The 24,901-nt window shown below is 40.7% G+C and overlaps 1 protein-coding gene across 2 annotated transcripts in view; it reads right to left on the bottom strand.

Moving 5' to 3' along the window:
* Positions 1-24,901, bottom strand: part of NWD2 (NACHT and WD repeat domain containing 2) — a 161,348-nt gene that overhangs the window by 20,436 nt on the left and 116,011 nt on the right. For both annotated transcript variants that reach the window (XM_069976488.1, XM_069976489.1), the window contains one exon: positions 8,332-8,535. In XM_069976488.1, coding sequence (XP_069832589.1) covers positions 8,332-8,535 — 204 coding nt within the window. The remainder of the gene's footprint in view (positions 1-8,331; positions 8,536-24,901) is intronic.

Raw genomic sequence — 24,901 nt, 5'->3', positions numbered from 1 at the left:
CCAGCAGCCACGAGGAGGCCAAAAAAATGTAGTTGTAGCCCTTAGAAGGACTGTTGGGTTCTTTGTGGATGATTCCTGCCTAACAGACACTATTATTCCCACCCTAACACTCTCCCTGACAGACAGCAGCTCTCTCCCTAAGCTCATCCAATCTGTGTCTGAAGCGAGCATCGCGGGACCTGATTCTTATAAGCCCAGGTCATCTGATCTGGCCAGCCAATCACTGCTATCGACATGTAGGGTTCCCACGTGATGCTACAAGTTCCCAAAGCCTCCCCTGCATGATGAATGGATGAGAAAAAGCCGCCAAACATGCAGGAAGAAGAAGATGCCATTATCTTGATTATCACAAGAAGCTCCATCGAGTACCCGAATACTCGAACGAGTACCAAGCTCGGACGAGCATGCTTGCTCATCTCTACTAAATAGTATCTCTGGCTACATTATAGATAGCTATACAATTGTAACTAAAGGACTACAGGTCCCAATAATGAGCACCAACCTTGTTGACTGGATCTCACTAAGTGAACCTTCTCCTGGCTCTACTATCTTGTAGGCTGGGCTGCATGAACAATCCCTGGATTTCACCACTGTCTGCCACACATCTCCTGTTTAAATCCCTGTGGCCCAGCTGCATAAAATTTCCGATCAGTTTTTTGTTCAGTTGATCACTGGCACTTTTACATGGGTCAGTTATAGAGAATAAGTTTTCTTATAAACACTTATTTGGTCACAGTCCATTCTAAGTGAATGTAAGTTAAACCCCTCCTTGTCAAAGAATCAAAGATATAATCAACATATTTTACGCTGAATATGGCCCAAAAACAATTGTGAAATGCTTTGAGGGGAGAAATGCCCAGACCATTCCCTATCTTCAACCCTATTTCTATACTTTGTTAACCACTTCCAAAGAAGTACTGTAGGTGGGGACTCTCTCAAAGAAGTTATAAGTGCCTCTTTATGGACCAATCAGCTGAAACACTACACTTTTTTGTATGGCACGTGATAAATCGACTTTAAAGCACCACCCCAGCACTGATAAAAAAAACTGAACTGAAGCTCCTGTTGGAGTCTTCATTTTTTTTTCACTTCCTGGTTTGGGCTTTCCCATGATGCACTTTGTCTCCTGTGATGTCTAACTGACTCTGTAGAACTGTTAGGTGGTTTACAGCCTGTTCAGCCAATCAGAGCTGAGCAACCTGAGTCATCTGAAAAAGGGAGGCTGGCCTAACAGGGCTTAGACCGGCCTCCCTCTTGATGATGTCATTGTTACAAAATGGCTGCCACAGAAAAGCTTGGGATCAACAGTCAATAGGTAAGAATGAGTTTACTTCACTTCCTGGTGAGGGGTTGAGGGGGGGAAACATAGGGAAGTGATTGAAGCATATTACAAAGTTATATAACTTTGTAATGTGTTTCAATCAATGGGATAAAGCTTTTTACTGGAGTTGTCCTTTAATTTTGTTCATCACATTTTTTGGAGTGCTGCAAATTTTTGATTGCATTTAAGTTTTTTTGACCTGAATCAAAGCACCCTCATCTGTTTGGCTATTTTACATCTGTCTATCCATCCCATATCTATCTATCTATCTATCTATCTATCTATCTATCTATCTATCTATCTCCTATCTATCTATCTATCTATCTATCTATCTATCTATCTATCTATCTCCTATCTATCTATCTATCTATCTATCTATCTATCTATCTATCTATCTCCTATCTATCTATCTATCTATCTATCTATCTATCTATCTCCTATCTATCTATCTATCTATCTATGACAAAAATGTGGCCTTTTTCCTGACAATCCACCAAGATCTGAATAGATAACATAATGCATAATACAGTTTCAAGGTGACATTAAAAATTAATAATGAAAAAGAACCACGCTAAATGTAATGCTAGCCTCAGCGATAGAACCTGCGGGTAAAACTAACTTTTTCTTTGTACATTGCCATGATGTAACATTCATTAGAGTAGGGAGATCAGGGAAGGGGAGGAACACCTTTCTTTGTGTTTTCCCTGCATATTCAGATGCACACCACTTCATTATAATGTATCAACATTACACAAAGAAAAACACGGTCCATTGGGAACTCATTAAAATGCAGGCTACTTATTAAACAGGCCGACCCCCTGCAAGGTTATGTAACAGACATTTAAGTTAAATATTAGCACCGCAGAGTAAGATTGGGAAAATGATCTAAATATGAAAAACAAGGTCAAGAAGAGGAAAAAAAGCACACAATATAAAGACAATGCGGGTATTTTAAGGCTGGGTTTATATACTTAAAGGGAAATAATAACCTTTATAAGGTGACACTGTGTGTTCCTAGTGTGTGCATCGGCTCTGTAATACAGGGCAGTGCCTAGAACTAATAAATCTCCTGTCTCACTAAAGCTCATTGATTTTGAATTAATATTGAACATGTAAATACAGAAACTCTATGAGGTTAGGAAGAAGATGAAAAAATGAAACACAATCTCTTATTGCGTCCCCGTGCCTAGAATGTTTACTCGTGTCTTAACCTGCTTAATGGAAATGGAGAATTTATCTGTGCCTGAAGAAAGGTGACAAGGCCAAGCTGGCGGCTCAGAAGCAGATCTCACACAGAAGTCACCGGATATTCTATACTTAAGATGACTTTCATCCCTCATGCATTTGGTCAGTATTTTGCATAAGTATTTGTAAGCCAAAGTCAGAAGCCGACCCAAAAGACAGATGAGATGCAAATCTTTTTTTTCCTACTCTCCTCTTTTCAGTTTCCACTCCTGGTTGTGTCTGATATAAAGTAGTTATGAATAACTTACAGCTTGCCTTAGGGCCGTATTACGCACAACTCACCTCTTCCAGTGCCGTAGCTGCGCTGGATTGTCACTCTGGGATCTCCTACCTGCCAATGTCACAACCCGGTTGTTGGACTGCCCGCTCACAGGAACCACTGCAGTCACTGATTGGTTGAGCACACAATCCATTAGCTAAGATGGCCTAATGGAGTTGTGATGTTGTCAGGGCCAATTCCAGGTTGTCTGCTGCCTGAGGCAAACCTCAGGCGGCCGCCCCATCACGGGACCTCATAATGCCCGTCCCTGCGGCATGCTAACTACCCACCCCCCACAACCCGATCGCCCACTCATCCACCTTTCCGGGCCAGAATCTAACTGCCCGCTGGATCACTAATGTCCCCCGGCGCAACTTCTGACCTCTGGGTACTCACCAAGGAGCAGAGCAGAGGCGAGACATGCGGACGTCAGTGAGCGTGGGCAGCGGGACGGCAGGGATAGAGGTGAGAGGCTGCTGAGCAGGGCTATGGCTGCTGTCATTTTTGTTAAGTTAAACTTAACAAAAATTACAGCAGCAGGAAAGACAGCAGAATATGCCGCCTGAGGCGGAATACTCAATTCGCCTCATGGCAGAAGCGGCCCTGGATGTTGTCATAATTGGGGAAAAATGCCTTCCGATGGGGGTCCCAAAGCCTTTGATTTCACAGTCTCCATTCTCAAGTTTGCCGTAGTTATGCCCTATCCAGTGTATACTTTGGATAAACCATACCAACCCCAGTAGTGATGAGCGAATACTGTTCGATCGAATAGATATTCGATCGAATAGTAAGGTATTCGATCTATCGAATAGTTCGCCGAATATACAATAAATATTCGATAAGCATTCAATACCCCCAGCTTCCGGTTTTTACCTCCAAGTGGTCAAATAGATGTTTTTCAATAATCGAATACTTGTACCCATAGGGGGAGATTTATCAAAGGGTGTAAAATTCAGACTGGTGCAAACTGCCCACAGCAACCAATCACAGCTCAGCTTTAGGCAGTGCTGAAAGGAAAGCTGAGCTGTGATTGGTTGATGTGCGCAGTTTGCACCAGTCTAAATTTTACACCCTTTGATAAATTTCCCCCATAGACTTTAATGGGATCGAAAATTCGATAAAATATTCGAATATTCAGAAGATATTCGTACAAATATTGAATATTGAAATATTTTACTATTCGCTCATCACTAAACCCCAGGTGGGAATACCCCTTTAATGCTATGGGTATGCATATGGGGATGCTGATGAAGTGCAAATGCTCAAAGATTAAATCCACCAGCTAAAAAAATCAGCCAATCAGAAGAAAGAAGTAAATCAACATCATGGAATGCCCCTCCACCATACACTCTAAAACATTTTGTTACCCTCCCTCAAGGAGTGCAGAGGTGGATGGGATAGGCAAAGGTATTTATATTTCTAATGCGTATGATGTATATGGACATGCTTTATGTCAACTGAAGTGCTTCCATTTTTTTAAGCTGTTAAGTTTGCCTGGAAAACACCTTTGAAGGAGAACGCCGGCTAAATGTAAAAATCCAGGGTTGGTAGGGGGGTGGATACATAATAAAAAAAGTTATATTTACTTGTCCCTATGCCCCTGCAGCTCAGTGCTACTGCTCATGGCCAACCGCAGGTCCCGCGGTGGGTGGAAACTTAATAATAAATTATACTTATTTTTCCTCATGCCCACGCAGGTCAGTGCTATTGCTCATGGTCACCCACTGGTCTCCTATAGCTCCCAGTCCGGTGATGCCACAAACCGAAATGCTTGTCAGTCATTAAGTTAGTGGGACACCTCTGCAGTCACTGACTGGCTGAGTGGGTATTTCCTGTCGTGCTGTGACAACACAGGAAGCTGGGAAAAACAGGAGACCGGAGACTGACAGCGCACTTGTGCTGTGGCTGCAGGGGGACCAGGGTGGGTAAGTACAATTTCTTTATTATGTTCCCACTACCCCTTGCCCTCCCTGGATTTTTACATTTGGCTGGAGTACTTAAAAAGGTGATGTAAGAAGGTATAGCAGTGGTATAGCATCTACTAATGTATAGCATTCTGCATAGTCCCTGCAGTGACAACACAACTCCTGTCTACAGTTCAGGTGTGGTTTGAAATTAAGTTCAATTGAAGTGAATGGAGCTTAATTGCAAGCCACATCTGAACTGGAGGCAGGAGTCGTGTTGTCTCTGAAAGAAAGTGGCCATGTTTTTCTAATGCTGAATTACCCATTGACGACTTCTTTAATGCTATGTTTACATCTCAATGTTTCTGATGAGCTTCTTTTGTTAACCAACAACGGGGTTGTAATAAAACAGAGGACAAGTATACATTTCATTCTGCGTCCTTCATGAAGCTTTTTTGCTTTTGGCCGAAAAAATATATAAATATAAATAAAATGTTCAGTAACTGAACCACTTTAACAGGAATTTCTGTTGTTACCTCCGGGTTGTCTTCCTCATGCCACAGCCATTGTTCTTTATCAGGTACTGCTGGAGCAAATACATTGATTTCCTGCTGTTTAATCTTTTGATCTTATGGATAGTGAACTTTTTTTTTATAGAACAGTTCTATTTATGAGGGGTGAATATTTTTTTAATCTATTTTGAGTATTCGAGGAAAAATGTGCATAATCTGGAATTTGTATTCAATTTATCATGTGCGCAAGTGAATATTTTTGTGCTTTTTTGTGTGCTTTTTTTTAAATTCACAAATTTATAAAGCTGCTGCACTTTTGTGTTAAATTATGTCTTTGTTCTTGTAAGCTATAGGCTCCCTTAGGGTCATATGCTACAAGTTGTGGGAAGAGACTTAAGACTTTAGCTTCTGTCAGGAATGCGCAGTGATCCTGGTGTAAACTGGGCCTGTTTTTACCTGACACACCTGCTTCTCTTTCAGTCTCCTGGCAATGCAGGAGTTACACTGCTCACTGCTAGCCTTGATCGCTGCAGCTGAGCAGTGTTTTGTGATTGAGAGATGCCTCTACCTGTCCGGAACCTTGTGGATCAGAGCGCCGGTACAATGGGGATCTGGACTGGGCTCTTGATCCTCATAAATGAAACCAGAGCCAGTTATTCCATGCTGGCAATTAGGTTTCATACTCTGTTCCTAGATCCACCAGTCTATTCCTGCGATCCCCGTTCCTAATTCCTCTGTTTGCTACTCATTACCTGACCTCCCGCTTGATATTTTGACTATTTTGATATATCTGTTTGCTTCCTGATTTTGTACTGTATAGTCCGTTCGGTTCTGACCTGGCTTGTCAACTCCCCCATACTGTGTTTGTCTGTCTGTCTTGTTCAGTGTTACACTTATTAACTGTAGGGCACATCTTTGTGGTTGTCTGCGGCCGCCTAGGGCCGACTGAGGCAAGTAGGTAGAGACAATGGGTGGGTTCAGCTTCAGAGCCCACTGTCAAGTCTTGTCTCATAATTCCCATCCTGACAGCTTCCCTGTAGACTTCCATAGTCACAGGCAACTACAGGGGAGGGAAAGTACCTACTTAAAGGGGTTTTAAAAGTTTTTAACATTGATGGCTTATCCACAGGTTACTGCAGCTCAGCTCAATAGGAATGGAGCTGCAGTAACCAGAGTCCCCACTACACAGTAGACGACGCTGGGCTTCTTTCACTGTTTACTGTGTATAAGTACTGGTGCAGCAGCTGGCCGGTGGGGGTGCTGGGTGTCTGCTGATCGGACATTGATGACCTATCCTGTTATCCTGTGTTATAAACCCAGACAAGATCATCTAACCTACAAAGGATGGAGCTTAGGTGTAAATGAGCACAAATGTACACCCCGTGTTTTTCTAGTAACATTAAGCGTCTATCCAGAATTAGAAAAACATTGCTGTTTTCTTCCCGAAAAAGTGCCACTTGTCCTGAGTTTGTATTATTGTATTGTCCTCAGTGTGGTATTGCAGCTCTGTTCCATTGAAGGTAACATAGGTGATTTGTACTACCACACATAACTTGAGGATAGGTGCAATGCTGCTTTGGTAGAACACATTGATATATTTCTAGTCCTGGATAAACCCTTTAATGGTTTTATATTTCCATATCACCAGATATGCTTCAAGATATTATATTGGGATTGGATTATTCTAGTAACATGCTATTTTTCTGTAATAATGAATAATCCCAAAATGCCCCATTTTTTAATGTTTTCCTTTGCCTGACAAACATCAAGCTGTTTATATCCTAGATACATCTCTTTCTTTTATAGTTAATTTTTATAATACCGCCAGAGTTCTAATGTGTCTTGCAGAAACCTATTGCATTTTTTCATTCTAATTCTTGTATATTTCATTTAAACATCCCTTTTAGGGACAAAATATACAAAAAAAAAAAATAATAATGAAAAAACTGCAGTGAGCAGAAGATTAAATTGAGGGCCAAACGATCGTTCAGACATCAGTTATTAAAGGTGTGTGGCCTTCTTCAGCATGCTCGCTAAATACCAATTTCTCTTTTTGCACCATTCCTTAAATACTGCACTACAAAGCAATGTGATTTTTTTTTCTTTTATCTTAAATTTAAAACTACTGGTTCTTCAGTCATCTTTTTACACAAGGTTGTAGATACCACAATACTCATGAGCAGTGGCGTAGCTGCCATGAAGGCAGGCCACGCAACTGCTGTGGGGCCTGGGCATGCTCTGCCTTTATGGTATGCCACTAACAACAGACCACCATTCAGACCCCCACCCTGGGGCCCGGAGAGGGAGTGGGACCTGTCGCTATACTGTTCAACCCGCTCAGTGTAATGCAGGGTGAGCAGGCCGAACATCAGAAGAAGAGGAAAAGAGGAGCAGGACCTGCCAGCGTCCTGCACACAGAGGAGAGTGTTGAAGGACCCGATCACATGGGCCCTATACAGTTTTTGCTATGGGGCCCCACAAATCCTAGCTATGCCCTTGCCCATCAGGCTGCAAGGGGGTCAATGAAGCCAGTTTTAGTTAGCCTTATCCCCTTTGTCATTGGATGACAAGAACCTGTACAGATATAGTAAAGCCAGTGGGGTCTGCTGGACTCCATTGGTGTTCATCATACAACAGATCTCTCTGCTCCATTTTTTTTTTCTTTTCTGCACTTAAATGGAGCGATTGAATGAAAAAAACAACGGCGCCTCCAGCAAAGATAAGCATAGCCTGAGCTTATTAAATCTCTAATTTCAGTGACATAAAAATATAGGTTTGACAGAATTTTGAAGACTGGAATAAAACCCATGAAAAATGGTTAAAAATCGATAAAACAGAATTTGCGAGTAACATACTGTATTATGCATATGAACCTGCACACTATTGATAAGGGAACAAAAGACAAGGTCTGCAAAAGCAAGTGCTCACATAGCCGAACTAACATATTTGTCCCTGTTTAATGCCCATGTAAAGGAGAAAAACTAATTACGTTACCCTTCGTGACCCATCTATTTTATTTCATGTGCATAAAGCGTATCACGGAGCAAATGTTTACAGGTGAGCGACCCTGTGTTCACAATCTGTACTCACGGGATTATGATGATTCTTCAGTAGATCTGATTTTGGCCTGAGGTAATACGCCGGAGGCACGGCATTTTCGTCTCTGCAATACCATTCTTCCAGAGTCCTTGTATCCAGCTTGGCCTCAATGGCAGCATCCAGAATCATTTCAAACTCCGATGACTCAACTTCCCCAGGGATTCGGATGGTTCCATATTTTTCTCCGAGCAGACCCTGTGCAATAGAATTAGCACAGTTTACATCTGACATGTTCAGATCCCCATGGAATTTGGTTAATTAGGCTTAGCAACAGCAATGCAAATGAAACAGTTCTCTGGCACAGAATAGAATGGGAAGCTGTGTGAACAGAGCTTACAGAGGATAAATCAACGGAACAACCGGTGTATTTGTTTTTAAGTTAGGAACCGAGGCGTATAAACATTCAGCCACCGGGGTTATCCTTGAGATGAACATTACTTGTATCTCAGGGACAGCTCGACACAACAAGATACAAATATTTTCATATTGCTCATGAGAGTTATACTATTGAGCAGCAATTCCTAGCATGCTGAAAGTTGTAGTTTCTTGACAGCTGGAGATTCACAGGCAGGGAACCACCGCCATAGAAGATCAGTTTTCAGGTTTGTAGGTTTGAGATGTCATTTTTTGCGCCATGATGTGTTATTTCTAACAGTTCCTTGATTGCGTATATGCAACTTTTTTTATTGCTTTTTATTACAATTTTTCTGGACTTGATGTGACCAAAATGCACAATTTTGCACTTTGGTATTTTTTTGCGCTTACGACGTTTACCGTACGAGATCAGGAATGTGATAATTTAATGTTTTGGGTGATTACGCACACGGCGATAAACACATGTTTATTTGTTTATTTATTTTTATTTCTAAAATGGGAAAAGGGGGGGTGATTTAAACTTTTATTTAGGGAGGGGTTTATTTATTAATAGTACAACTTTTTTTTTTTTTTTTTTTAATCATATACTAGAAGTCCCCCAGGGCACACTGACTTCTCATTGAGATCTATGCTATAAAAGCAATAGAATGCTGATCTGGGATCAGCGTCATTACGGCACAGACCCCGGCCGGCATCAGAAGCAGGGATCGCCCCTCCGTGACAACATCACGGGGGGGGGGGGGGCGATCTCCCCACTAGACCACCAGGTATGGGCTGCAGTAAGTCTTCAGATGCAGCTGTCAATTTTGACAGCTGCATCTAAAGACTTAATTAGCGGGCACGGCGATCGGACCGTGCTACATGCTGCACCCGGGACCGCGGCGGTTCAGAGCGGGGTCACCGCACGGCCCCGCTCTGAACTCCCCCACCCGCGCGAGGACGTACTGTTACACCCTCATGCGGGAAGGGGTTAAGGAATGTCTTCACTTTCCCATTGAACTAAGATACATTGCCATTTGTGATAACAAATATGATATGAGGAGTGGATGAGGACTTCCTTAGGGCCCTATTACACAGAGCGATAACTCGGCAGATTATCGCTCCGCGTAATAGAGACAACAATCAGCCGATCGTACTTTATATACTGTAAGTACTTTGGGTTCTTAGCTAAATTTATATGTGTGACTGATTTTAACTTTTTTTAAGATTTGTTTTGCTGTAAAAACTAATTTCTTTGTAGGAATATCGACTTACATAGCAGTGGTTCTGCAGCTTTTTGCATAACAGATATATCTAATAAAAATTCTAATCTAGAAATGGACAAGTCAATTACATTATATTAGCTCTGATTTTTATTTTATTTTAGAATCAAATAATTTTATCTGTTACTCCTTACATGGTCACTGTAACTTCAAGCAAATTCCCCTCTATGTGATTTCTTAGATATTTGTAACTCATCTCATTTACAAAAATGACTCCTTATCCCCCTAATGTCTTGTTTATTGTTGCTGTAAACTACTGTTCAATGCCTGTTGTTAGGGAAATTCAGTCTCTTGTTGAAGAGACAGAACACATGAAGTAAGGGCAGGGCTTAGCTTGTGCTATGTGCAGGGGAAGGTGTGGACTGGGTACAGGGCCGGCTACAGGTTTTTGTGGGCCCTTGGGCGACAGAGCCTCAGCGGGCCCCTCATTTACAAACTATGCACAATATCGTGAGACACCACTAACATGTACAAACATATATTATTGACATAGACACTGACTGACTGACACTGACACACTCAGACAATGAGACACAGCAGTTCCAGCTCAGTCTTCTCCCTCTTCCTCTCTGTCAGGCTACTCTCCACACTGTAAGAATGAGGACCTTTAGGTCATGTGATCAGGTCCCTCACCCTTTTCTCTCTCTGTGCAGGTCCTGCTCCGTCTCCTGTGTCTTCTGATGTTCAGTTCTCACCTTGGACTACAGTGAGCAGGCTGAATATCAGAAAAACGTGCTCTCTCCCTCTCTGGGCCTATAGAGATGCTGTAGGCCCAAGCACTTGCCCAGGTAAGCCTTGTGCTGACGCCGGCCCTGACTGTGTACATGTACACTAAGATTGTATTTCCACTTTTAAATGGTCCACACTGTGTTCCACTGTGCATGAAAGGTAAATTAAGTCTTTCATTTTGTCTGTGACCACTAGAGTTGAGCGAACTTTGAGCATACTTGGGTTCATCTGAATACGATGACCAGTGGTATTAGGCATAGACTGTAGCCATGTTTTCCAAAACTCCCTAGGGCTGCATGCAACTTCTTCAGCCACTGGTAATCAAATGCTACACACTCTGGTTCAGAGGAATCAGAGCATGCTCAAGGCTCGTTCATCTTTATTGACCACGCACAGGGTTTGGGTAGCTGACCCTTGTGTAAATACTTGTGTTATAACTATGTATGCAGTGTAATGTCTTCCCCATTCTTTAACAGTTCACTATTTAGCCCGGGGTGATTATGTGATGTAACTCCATTCTGGCTGTGATTATCCTCTCTGATACTGTTTAGTCATTTTTTAACAAGAGGATTTTGAAAAGGTGCTGACCTGTGATTGGCCAGAGAAGTAAGGGAAAGGAAGTCCCTTGGTGACTACTGCTGGAAAACAGCCCAGCTCTGATCTCACCCCTGAAATGGAGGGAATAAAAACTAGCTGTGCAGCATGTAGGGTACTCTCAAGGGGATCAATAACATCAGCAAGGGCCCGAAAATCCCCTTGTCACCTCTCTGAGGGATTAATATGACAAAACTATGCAGGTTTTAAAATTCTTCTGATAACTACTCCCTCATTGCAAAAGTCATTGGATTAACCCCTTTTGAGCCAAACCAATACAGTAGCCCATTGATACTTGATTTATATTTCCTTAAGTATAATACAAACTCTTCTAAGGCTTCACCATCTACAATCTCAATACTAATTGTCAGAGTTAAACTCCAGTAGAGCATATTCTTGTTTGAACCCTATGGAGCTGTATTTCTGATATAATGGTATGCCACTGAGCAGACAGCACTTTAAATGCAGAAAACACAACTTGAACAGATTCGCCAGACAGATTTTATGGCCAGAGAGCAGTAAATTTCGGCTTGTGCAACGATAACATAATACAGCACTTGGTTTAGGAGTGGGATTTATTACCTTTAAAGCCATAATATTCATTATTTCATAGAAATCACTACTATTACATCATATACATCTTATCAGTTTAGTTTCATGTCTGAAATAAGATGTATATTTACAGCCTGCGGCAGATGACATTTCATAACACTGTTCATCACAGGTGACATAGATTATCACTAAGTGCAATAACAAAGAACAATATTTCTATAACATTATCTCATAAAATGTTTAGTAAATCCTGCTCCGAGACACTTCATAGAGTCTAACAGCTGTGTCTTCAATGTTACACTCCGGAGGTACAATGATAGCTCTCCATGGATCCATATCTCTAGAGCAGCAATACTGCTATTTTCTCTGCATGAGACTGTGCTAAGTGTCTGGTAATGCAATGATTAGAATATAAGGAACTCGTTTATATCCTAGGAAGCAAGTAAAAGATTTTGATGATGCCTGTTATAGTTTATGTTATTCTTTGTTACATACAAATTACAGCATGCATATAAAACATCAAGACTGCCTCAAGATTTTGGCCCTTAGAGTATCTGAATATTTACAGGAAAGGTAAAGAAAGGTTTGAACACTGGGGGGCGCTGTGCTCAGCTCTTTCTGTTAATCCCACACATTTTGAATAGAATGGGGGAATTTTTTACTAATGTGCTTCTGTCTGACAATTGTTGTTTTTGTGTCCATTTTCCCTGCTGATTTACTGTTCTGCCTCATTTATTAATGTCCCGAGACACACCCATTATTTTGTATATTAAAACCAAAAACTGGGAGTTTTGTGGACGTGTCCCTTTAAAACTTTGCAAATCGTAATTTTTTGTCGGGTTTGTGAAGGTGTGAAGTTTTTGAAAACCAGACAGACAATCTTAGTAAATTAGCCCCTATATGCCTCACTGCTCAGCAAACAGTTGCGTGGGCACAAAGCACCCAACCCACTAGTTGGTAGTAAATGGTGAAGCAAATCACAGAAAATCTAATTTAGACTTGTCGGATATTTTTTGTTGTTGTCTAAAACCCATTTGATTCTGATTTGGTCACTTCTAGTTATTAGAGATTAGATGTGATTAAAGATGAGCGAACCTTTAGCATATAGTCATTGGCTGTATCCATGTTTTCTACATAGCCTTAGGGCTTTATCCAAATTCAGCAGCCCCCGCTAATGATATGCCGAACGATCGGGTTCGGATGGACTCGAGCATGCTCGAGGTTCGCTCATCTCTAGATTTGATCCATGTATTTATTCTGATTGCCTAATGTGGAGTCAGATATATATATACATTATACATATATATATATATATATATATATATATATATATTAGTATGGTACAAGGTTTGTTTGGGCTTCTTTTGGTTCAGCTACAGTATGTAGCTACCATATGCATCTTTGTACTCTGCATAAAAGTGAAAAATAATACAGATATTTCTTAATTTTTATAAAAAACAGCACGACAATATATAAAATTTTACAAGCAATGTTCCCAGAGAAGAGACTGACAGGCCTTGATCCATAAGAATTTAAATACATACCGGAATTCAGCGTTCAGTAATCTCAAGTTATGACAGGTAATGAGAAGTAGGAAATGACAGTAAATCAGAGACACTGTAATTGCAGGCCAGGCCGAGCCTGGAGACATACATAAAACACCAAGAGGAATCAAGACAGCGCTCTCCAGATGGAGGTGCCTCATCACAACAGATTTCTACATAAATTAAATATAAATCCAAAGTCTTAAAGGAATGTGTAGAACAAAGGGAAATCATAAATGTTAACGTAAAAAGAGAAAAAGTTCTATCTATCTGTCTGTCTGTCTATCTGTCTGTCTGTCTATCTATCTATCTATCTATCTTTATCAATCTATCTAAATGATCGCAAAGCGGCAGAACTAACTGCAGTTGGGATATATTCACGCTGGATGGATTGGATGCAGATTTTACTTTTGGATTTGCATGGGTAAAAAAAAATCTTATTCACATGCTAAAAGAATCATAGAAGATTTTTGGCAAAAAAAAGACCACTTAGTCCATCGAGTCCGCCCTTTTAGTATTTCCTTTCTTATTATCTTAGGATAGATATATGTTTATTAGAGATGAGCGAACCTCTAGCATGCTCGAGTCCAACCGAACCCGAACGTTCGGCATTTGATTAGCGGTGGCTGCTGAAGTTGCATAAAGCCCTAAGGCTATGTGGAAATCATGGATATAGTTATTGGCTGTATCCATGTTTTCCAGACAACCTTAGAGCTTTATCCAAGTTCAGCAGCCCCACCAAAACAAATGCCGAACGTTCGGGTTCGGATGGACTCGAACCCGAACCCGGTTCGCTCATCTCTAATGTTTATCCCAGGCCGGTTTATCCCACTGCTCTTTCAGTTAAGTAATATTTTGTCTTGTTGCTTCTTCTCTCTTCAGTTTTTTTATTAAAAACACTTCCCTCCTGAACCTTATTTAGTTCTTTAACATATATAAAGGTTTCAATCCATGTCCCCCTTTCCTTCAGACTATATACTGTAGATTAAAAACCTTTTAAAAGTCTTTCCTGATATGTTTTATGCCTGACACCCTCCACCATTTTTGTAGCCCATCTTTGGGTCCGTTCTATTTTATCAATGTCCTCTTTTAGATGAGGTCTCCAGAACTGGACACAGTATTCCAGATGTGGTCTCACTGGAGCTCTATACAGCGGGATTACAATCTCCCTCTTCCTACTGGTTATACCTCTAGCTATACACCCCAGCATGCGATTTGCTTTCCCTACAGCCTGGTTGCACTGGTGACTCATTTTAAAACTGTCAGAAATCACTATCCCTAAATCCTTCTCTTCTAAATACTTTTCCAACACAGAACTGCTAATATGATACTCAGATAGAGGATTTCTTCCCCCTAAGAGCATTATTTTACATTATTTAACACTGAACTTCAGTTTCCATTGCTTGGACCACATACCTAGCAAAGTTAAATCATTATCCATATTACTGACACCTCCAGGAATATCAACCCTATTGCACACTTGTGTGATCAGTAAACAGAATACTTTACCTACCAAACCTTCTCCTATGTCACTTACATTAAAAAGAATAGGTCCCAGAACAGACCCTTGTGGCACTCTACTTGTAAGCAGTCTCTGCTCGGAATATACACCATTAACAACAACCCTCTGATATCTATCCTTCAGCCAACACCAAATACACTGAACTATCCAGGGATTAAAGAGGATGTACCACCCGGTACATCCTCTTTGACCTGAACCCACGAATTGATCGGTGCCGGCACGGGGAAGCCGGTGCTGCGGTCCATTTTTTGGACCGCCGCCCGGTTCCCGAGCACGGCGCCGTTCGATCCAGCGGTACCGGCCGGTGCTAAAGCACTGGAGGTCGGCCGGGCCGCCCCCAGTGGGGGGGAAATCCCTTGCCTGTATGACGCGGCTCTGTTCATTCTAAGCGAGCCCGGCCGACCTCCAGTGCTTCAGCACCGGCCGGTACCGCTGGATCGAACGGCGCCGTGCTCGGGAACCGGGCGGCAGTCCGAAAAAACGGACCGCCGCAACGGCTTCCCCGTGCCGGCGCCGATCGATCTGTGGGTTCAGGTTAAAGAGGATGTACCAGGTGGTACATCCTCTTTAAGTTCAATACTCACTAACTTCTTTATAACATAGGAAACGCAATCAGCTGGATGGGTTATGCACAGGGCATAACACCTAGAATAGCATTTAGAGAGAATAACCATGAATAGCTGCAGCCTCCGATCTAAGTGCAGTAAATCCAGTGGCTCGCCATAGAATAGCCATAAAACTATTTTAAAAAAATCCAAAGATTGGGAATGTTGTGGTGTAAAATATTTATTAAAACATAAAAAACAGCAATGTGTTTTTTGGACTGAAACAGTTCCTTCATCAGACCCCAAAAAAATTCTTCAGCCAAAGCATTTTTTTGGGGGGTCTGATGAAGGGGTCTTTGCGGTGCAGAAACGCGTTGCTTTTTTTAAACGTTTTAATAAATATTTTATACCACAGCAGTGCCATCCCCATCTCTCTCTCTCTCTCTATATATATATATATATTTTTTATAACCAAGAGTTACTTGAGTGTAATGTGGTTGAATATTCTCTGTGTATTGATCACGCCATTTCCTATGGTCCATTTAGCATATGTAATAATTCTATCTAATTCTTTTTAAACTGTAGCAAGAAATGGCAGATTTGATGTGTAAAGAAACCTCCTGCAGGGGGTTACATGATAAGGAACACTCCTTACTACAGCAAATGTTTAGTGTAAATACCAGAACTATCCCTGGGTATCTGCCAGTAAAACAAAATGATATCCAAATGACAGAAATTACTTATTAAAATCATGTTAAAGATGTTACAAAGGAAATGGATTTCTACAGTAAAAAAATTACACTTGACGAGAGCAATTTAACTTGCCAGTGTTTGTGTAAGAATGCTTCAGGCTTGTGTCTTTCTAAGGCTACGTTCACACAGAGCAAAAGGAGCGGATTACGCAAGGAAATATTTCCGCCTGAAATCAACTGACGCTGAATTCCGAGCAGAATATAAGCAGAATGTAAGCAGAATCCCTGCGTATTCTGCTAGGAAAGTGTTCAGCTCGTAATCAGCTCTTGACAAATTCAGCGCGGAATACTCGAGGAATCCGCGCTGAATCCGCATGCATTCAGCGCTGAAATTCAGCGAGTATTTGGTGAGTAAACTAGACTATACCAGAACATATACTAGAATCCTCCTCCCCCCCCTTTTCCCCATTTCCGCGCTGATTCAGCGAGTAATTTCCGCTTGTATTACGCTTGTATTCCGCGCTGAATCCGCGCTGAATCCGCGCTGAAACAGAAAATCAGAGCCCCATTGATTTGTATAGGCTTCCGCTAGCGGAAGAATGAACATGTTCATTCTTCTGGCGGAAAGCGGATTAGTTCAGTGCGGAAATTCCACTGTGTGAACTGCAGAGCAGAATTTCCATTCAACACAATGGAAATTAGCTCTGCACCTATTTTAACGGCTGAAATTTCAGCGCTGATTCAGCGCAGAAATTCAGCTGCTTTTGCTCAGTGGGAACGAGCCCTAAAGCTTGAAGGCTTTTGTTTAGTTTGGCTGTTTTGGAATGTTTAAACCATCTGCCTAATTTTAAATTGTGAAAAAATTTTATTATCACAAAATAAAAAAACATAAAAAAATCTAAAAATTTGAATCTTTTCAAATATCTAGTATCTATAGTTCGTGAATGGTCAGGCGTACGAAAAAAATTGATTCTTCTATACAGATGTGTCCATCCTTGCCTTTCCTTTAGTTAATACATGGAATGCACTGCAAATACATTCCGTGCCCATGAAATAACAATCACCCATTTTTATAGCTCTGAGATGTGCCATTCCGCTGTTGTTCTTAGTAGAAATGTATGACTGAATGAGCAACTGGGTGTTACCAATAGGGGGCATGTCGCCACACTGTCAGATCTGATTGCTTTAGACTTTGTAGAGACACAAGCCTAGCTGGTAACACCCAGCTGGTTATTAAGTTATAAATTACTAGTAAGAATAACAGAAGAACAGCACAAAACAGAGCAGAGTATAAAACAATAAGTGATCCAAAATTGTGTATTAATTTTTGACCCTTTAAAAAAACATGGAAATTAATTTTTTTGCATTTACATTTTTTCCTATTTTCCTTTTAAGAGCAATAACGCTTTTATTTTTCCATCTAATGTTTTTATTTTTCCATTTGAGCGGAAAGCGGAAATTCAAAGCCCCAATGACTTCTATGGGATTTCTCTAGCGAAACCCGCCCAAAGAATTGACATGTGGAAAGCGGATCCACGGCAGAATATTCCACGCGTAAATTCCACCGTGTGAACAACAGAGTGGAAATCCTATTCAACACAATGAGAGATTGCTCTGTACGTATTTTACTGGCGGAACTTCAAGCGGAATATGCATGAAATGAAGTGTGGATTCTGCTGGAAATTCCTCGCCATAGTGTGAATATACCCTAACAAAACCCATTACTTTATGATAAATTACACTACGAACCAGAAAAGATAAATTGTGAAACGAAGAGAAAACTTAAAATTTAGCATTTTTCTTTACATCGTTTGTCATGCAGTAAACGTTACATATCTGTATTCCTCAGGTTGGTACAATTGTACTAATATCCAATTTGCATCATTTGTGACATGTTTTACTACTTTTAAATAGTTCAATTATTATATAATAATAATTAAAAACATTTCTTAAAAAATTTAATTGCTAATTTCTGACTCCTATAATTTTTCTTTAATTATCTACAGAACTGTATCTATATTCTGCAGTTTTAATTGGCATAAATATTTTTGTGGGATATGATGAAACAAAAAAAAAAAACTGCAATTCTGGTATTGTATTACGTGTATTGTATAGTCTAAAATGAAGTCCATGGAGGGAAGGAGGTCTCCACAGACTACTCGGTCCCTATGTATTGAAGATCCAATATAGCCAGGCAGTAATCTCACTACTCACCTGCTGCAAATGTTTGATATCTACCATGTGGACACTGGGTTGCCTTATATTTCTATAGCTTGTCCACAAGCCAAAACATTAACAAGCGGTAACATCACCAACTTTGATGTCATTATAGCAGGTGCAGTGACATCACTAGTCCCATCCTATACATGCACAGGACAGCCCTCCCTCCATCCCTGATTATACATTGGTTATATAGATTTGGTTATAATGTTCTATTATACTTTACTGACAGTACATCCAAACAGAAATGCTCTGTAGTGCTGAAACAATGTTGCCCTTTTGTGTTGGAGACAAGAAATACAATTTTATAGGCTGGTAAATATGACAATGAAATGTCAACATTCATGCTCCTATAACTTTATAGGTATTTGTGTATTAAAGACAACTACCTTCCAAAATAAAGCTAAGGTGAGACTGACATTGATATTGTGTTCAATACTGAACTGCTGTGGTTGCAGTTTTTTAATAACACTGGAACAGCTCCAACTTCAGAGATTTAGTAAAATGCTACAAGATAATGTGAACAAAAACTTCAAGTTGATAAACCTATTTTTGATAAGTCTGATTAGTTTTTGCAAAGTGGTGTCTGCCCTTGAGAAAGCAAAGATCGCTTGCTAACAAATGTTTCACATGTATTAGATTTGTAATGTACAAAAATCTGAGTAAAATGGCAATAAGGCTGGGTTCACGCTACGTTTTTCCAATTCATTTTTCCATTGACTTCCATAAAATAAAAAACGGATCAAAACGCATCTGTTTTTTTTAATGTATGCGAAAATAAGGTCAGCTAAGTTTTTGTGTTTGTTAAAAAAACGGATGTGTTTTGATCTGTTTATTTTACATAATGGAAGTCATTGGAAAAATGGCTCAAAATGGATGCACACAAATGCATCGGTTTTTTCGTCAGTTTTTTTTGCAAAAATGGATGAAAAAGACAGATTGCAAAAATATAGTGTTAACCTAGCCTAAGCAATTCATAGATCTCTTCAAAATTACGATAAATTCATACAATTTTTCTTAATTCCCATAGTCCATTCTAGCTTATAGAGATATATGCCATTGTTTTTTTTTTATTCAAATGCAAATTTTATTGTCAGAAAATGCACAAAGGAGAATTTGGTACAGAAAACAAAAAACAGGGAAGGGATTCACAGATAACATAAGCTACCAGTTTGACATGACTAAGGAAGATAAGCCTTTATTTTAATATGTAAATGAGGCTCAGATGTCCAGGGGGTGTTCCCTAGCATGAGTCCTGGATTAGCCAGACCATCTCTTCTCATTTATTGTATACATGTCTGCTTGCATATATCTACCCTCTAGGCTGTCTTGTCCTTTATATCATTATATCAAGAAGTGCTTAGCAGAGATGGGCGAACCGGGTTCGGGTTCAAATCCATCCAAACCTGAACATTCGGCATTTGATTAGCGGTGGCTGCTGAACTTGGATAAAGCTCTAAGGTTGTCTGGAAAACATGGATACAGCCAATGACTATATCCATGTTTTCCACATAGCCTTAGGGCTTTATCCAACTTCAGCAGCCACCGATAATCAAATGCCGAACGTTCAGGTTCGGATGGACTCGAGCATGCTCCAGGTTCGCTCATCTCTAGTGCTTAGTGAAGAGCAATGTAAAAATAGCCTAGTCTCTGGAACTCTCTAGTGGACAGGTATCAAACCTGCAGCCCTCTAGCTGATGCAAATCTACAATCGAAGTTTTGCAACAGCTGGATTACTACAGGTTTGACACTTCTACGATAGTAAGTGATGCAGCAAACTCCCCTTGGAAGTGACTTCAGCACAAGAAATGTGGGTCAGGTGCTTCATGTAATAAGTTATTTGTTCAAGAATCTACAAAGAAACCCAAGCCAATGCCACTTTTAGCCAATTTTAGTTAAAAATAAATAACTAAATAAAACCGTCTGTAAAACTGTAAAAAGCAAACAAAAAAGGGCTTAAGGACTAGAAAAATGGCAAAAACCCAAGGATACCTGCTCTCTAATTTTACTGTGCACTCTGAGAACAAGTGACTAATTTTCATACAGGGAAACTCCTCAGTGGTTAGCACTGTCGCCTTGCAGCGCTGCAGTCCTGGGTTCAAATCCCACCAAGGGCAACATCTGCAAAGAGTTTGTATGTTCTCTTCATATTTGTGTGGGTTTCCACCGGGTACTCTGGTTTCCTCCCACACCCAAAAACATACAGATAGGTGAAGCGCTGCGGAATCTGTGTGCGCTATACAAATAAATAATAATAAAAATAATCATTACAGCTCAGGGGTCTCAATAACGTGGTCACTCGTGTTTATGTGTTTGTGAGTATGTGTATGTATGAGTGTATTGTATGAGAGTATGAGCGTGTGTATGTGCGTTCAGTCACGACCTGGGAGCAGCTCCAATGTTACTACAGTGCACGCCCTTACTTTCCGCTCCCCTGGTGTACAACAGTACACAGCAATATTGTGTTTCTTTATTTGTGGTCCCATTGTATCTCTGAATTCCTTCATCCCAATAGAAGATGACAAATTTAGAACAACATCAAATTGGGAAAGCCTGCTAAACCAGTGCATGGAGCCTCCTCCCCCACATTTGATCATTATCTTTCATTAGAAGCCAAAAACAAAAGCTTATAAACAATTAAATGTCTAATAGCAGAGACATTGTCAGCACACAATCCACTCTATTAGCGCTCTACATAATTACTAGACACTGTAATTCGGTGCCAATGACAACTAGTGATTTGCACATAGTTCTTCTTAGGCGTAACACTGAGTGACTTACAACATCACTATTATAATTACTAATAATTGCTGGGCTACAATTACCTCCACTGTTAGATCCCGAACAGCATGGACTACATCTGTAGAAGGGCTTGCTTGTTTATTTAAGGATCACAGTGAGGAGCTGTATATACATTGTAAGGACACGGGCACCATTCCTCTTGTGCAGCATTTTAGGAAATGCAAAGTTATTTGTATTAATCATGGAATCAATGTAACGTGCGGCAGTGAGAGTGAAAATATGGAAGCAGTGATTTACAGCAACAGCAGCGACATGATTTTATACTCCCACTAAGTGCAGTCTATTGATCTCCTCATCTGTATTACACCAAGCAAGCAATTCATTATGCTTCCTGTTTGATATATGAGTTTAATAAAGATAGGCATGTGAATTCCTTGAGGGGTTTCCCCGGAAAATGCTCAAGCTAGCCTGATAAAAACTAATAAAATCTTTACTCTCCTGCTGGGATCCCTTGCCTCTGCTGTTCTGATGGTGCCTGGTCCCTGCTGCTCACCACTTCCTGGTGTCCCTCGCAACACAAGGAAGTAGCTATTCAGCCAATCACCATCTGAGCGTGTCACCACTGGATAGTGAATGGCTGAGGTTTTTTTTCCTTGCTTTTAATTGTGGGGATTTCTGATGCGGGCGTGCACGGATGCGCCCGCATCAGAACTCTGCGGGGCGAAAGATCATGTGCCTGGTACTGCAGATCTTTTGACCTGCAGAGTTCTAATGATCTTTTCAGAGATCAGCCGCTCCGTGACCCGGACGGTCTCTTACGCCATGTGAACATGGCCTAATAGTATAGTATTTTAGGGTACTGTCAGATTGGTGAACAGATGTACCATGGCAGCCAGTAAGGCCTACAGGGGGTCTCTGGTGCCTCATAAAGCCCAGTGGTTAACCGCATAAATGCCATTGTTACCATGATTAAAAGAATGCAATTGCAGCTTGCTGAAAGCAGCTGGTAGATGCCATGCACGGAAAAGGCTTGAGTTCTCTCCATATATATTCTTAACATCAGCATGACGTACCAGTACTACATGCAGCATTGAAGCAAATGTACCATCAGGTACATTTGCTTTTAGTGCAGCATATTAATAGAACAGTGCTGGTGCGGGCTGTGGTCCTTTTTTCGTATCACAGCCTGGTTGTATTACCGTTGTATTACCAAGCCCTGGCTGGGGCTGAAGCTTTAGAGGCGGGCCGGGCCACCCGGAGGAAACCCCTGCCCCTGGGTGGATTCCAATGGAGCCGCGTCACAGAGGGGCAGGTTTCCTCCCTCTGGGGACCGGCTGGCCCACCTTCAGTGCTGCAGCCCCGGCAAAGCCCAGTAGTAGACTAGCATAGTGTGCGGGTATTGGGCAGCGGTTCAAAAAAGGACAGGGCACCGCTCTTCCCGTGCTGGAGCCGTTCTATTTAAATGCTACACTAAAAGAAAATGTATCTGATGGTACATCCGCTTGAAGGGGCTAATTTGTCAGAGTCATGGTGCCTGTATACACGGTAAAAAGATATGGAAGCAGACAACTCTGACATTTTATGGATGACATACTATTAGTATGTTGTCAGTATTTCATCAGTGTTGTTTCATTATTGCGTCCATATTTCTGCAGAGTAATTAGCACATATTTTATATATTTATTTTATGTTAAGAGCCCAATCAGTAGCTCAATATTGTAGTATATAAACTATGGATGTAATACAGACGCTAAATACACCAAAGTGAAAGCGACCTTACGCTTAATTTACATTTATTTATTGTAAAGAAATGATGTGATGAATTAGGGTTACTTTAATGAATATCTATATACTGTATGGGGATATAGAGTTTATTTCTGTAAGTCTTCCATATGAATCAGACATAAAATCAGGCATTTTTCATATCAAATCAAGTATGTAGGTATAAGAGCTCTGTACATATGGCACCGGATAAATCACAGTACAGCCGTTTACAGAGGACATAAGGCTCCTGTTTATGAAATATGTTATATGACTAACCATGTTGAAAATCATTTCAGACTTTGAGAGCTCAAAGGTATCTTTATCCGCCAGATTCCAAATGGAAACTACATTTACCACTGAGTGAGGATGATGTTAGGCTGGAGACACACACAGCATTTGTTGGGAAAAAGGCACTGCAGTTTTTAATGCAGTTGTTTAAGCCAAAGCAAAAAGTAGATTCAGTAGAAAGAGAAGTATATGTTCACTTTTGGGTGTCAAAATGCTCACAGCATTATTTAAATCACAGAACTAAAATTAGCACAGGAGTCAGGTGAAGTGCTAAGTCCCTGGGTTTCACAAACACTGTGAGTTCATCTGCTTTCTTAGATAAAACACCAAGCCAGAGGACAATAAAGGGGTGACAAGCTCTGACTTGCTATTGTAGCAGAGCCAATATGCTTTATGCATCAGCAGGAAAAGGAGACAAGCAGCTGTGTAGTTTGGAGCACATAAAATGCTGGATTCGCAGGTCAGAAAGGTCAGTGCAGGTCCGGGAACTTGAGAAGAAGTTAGAGAGAAGTTTGCAGGATGATATGCTGTGTAGAGCTGGCTTTTCTTCTCTCCTTGCTCACTCATCCCCTTCGGTCCTCCCCCCTCCATAGAGCATTATGGACACAGAAAAGCTGCTTCTTGTGAAGTGAGGGGGGGGGGGGGGGAAGGCTGCAAAACAGCGTTTTTAGTACAGAAAGAAGCTCTTTTGCTTAAGAACCTATTACAGCATTTCTTAAAATCGCTTATACTATTGATACTTATTGAGTTCTGAAAAGTGATTTAAATGACAGTTACGCTTTAAGTGTCTTTCTATAATGAATATAAACTGTTGGTTTACATATTATCTATAGAAATAAGTATTATAAAATGTCCTGATACAAAGCCAAAACTGTGGTTTTGAAGAGATGTATACTGTATGCATATGCCATTTACACCGCTGTCACAAAATAAACTACTGATGCTAATGTGACATTACTGTGTATAATTGCTACTTGCCAGTTATTGCCTGAAGTTGCAAAAGGCTTTGCATACTTGTGCTCATTGTGCTCAGAATATACATATCAACTCTTCTTCTGCTTGTGGTTGGAAGTCAGCCTGGGGTTTATGTGACCAAACACCTAAGCTCTGTGTAATCTGAGCTCTCACACTGCAGTTCTCTTTAGTAGGAAAAAACAGCAAAATTCTAAATTTAAGTTAGGATGGCATTGGAGAAAAGACCTCAATATCATGTGTGCTATGCGTTATCAATGTTCTTTGTAGGACCAATGAATTTGAACCAAACCTGTGTATGGCTCTATTACACCAACAGATATCTGACAGATTATGTGACAGATTTTTACAGCCAAAGCCATAAATGGAATTGAAAAGAAGAGAAATCTCAGTCTTTCCTTTATGACCTGTTCTCTGTTCCCTCTATAGTCTGTTCCTGGCTTTGGTTGCAAAAACCTGTTAGATAACCTGTCAGATATCTGTTGGTTTAATAGGGCCTTTAGCCTTACTACCCAATAAGTACTGGAGTACTGGACTGTCTCCGGGCTTTCACAGTAGTCCCTGCTCCTGTATCTATTTGTCCAAAGAAAATAACCTCAAAAAAGATAGATGAGAGTGTGACTTAAGTACGATATGAGAGCCCCCATTTTGAGGACCCTCCTGTATGTCCGTTTATGTGTCCAACCAAGATCATTTTGATTTTTAGCCTGTGAAAAGTAAAATTTAGGTTTAAATTTGCCTCCTTTTTGCTGTTCTGTAA

This window comes from Dendropsophus ebraccatus, chromosome 7 (genome assembly GCF_027789765.1).
Source record: "Dendropsophus ebraccatus isolate aDenEbr1 chromosome 7, aDenEbr1.pat, whole genome shotgun sequence".
Taxonomy (NCBI): Eukaryota; Metazoa; Chordata; class Amphibia; order Anura; family Hylidae; genus Dendropsophus; species Dendropsophus ebraccatus.
The sequence above is the reverse complement of the archived record's forward strand: the minus strand, read 5'-3'. Positions and strand labels throughout refer to the sequence as shown.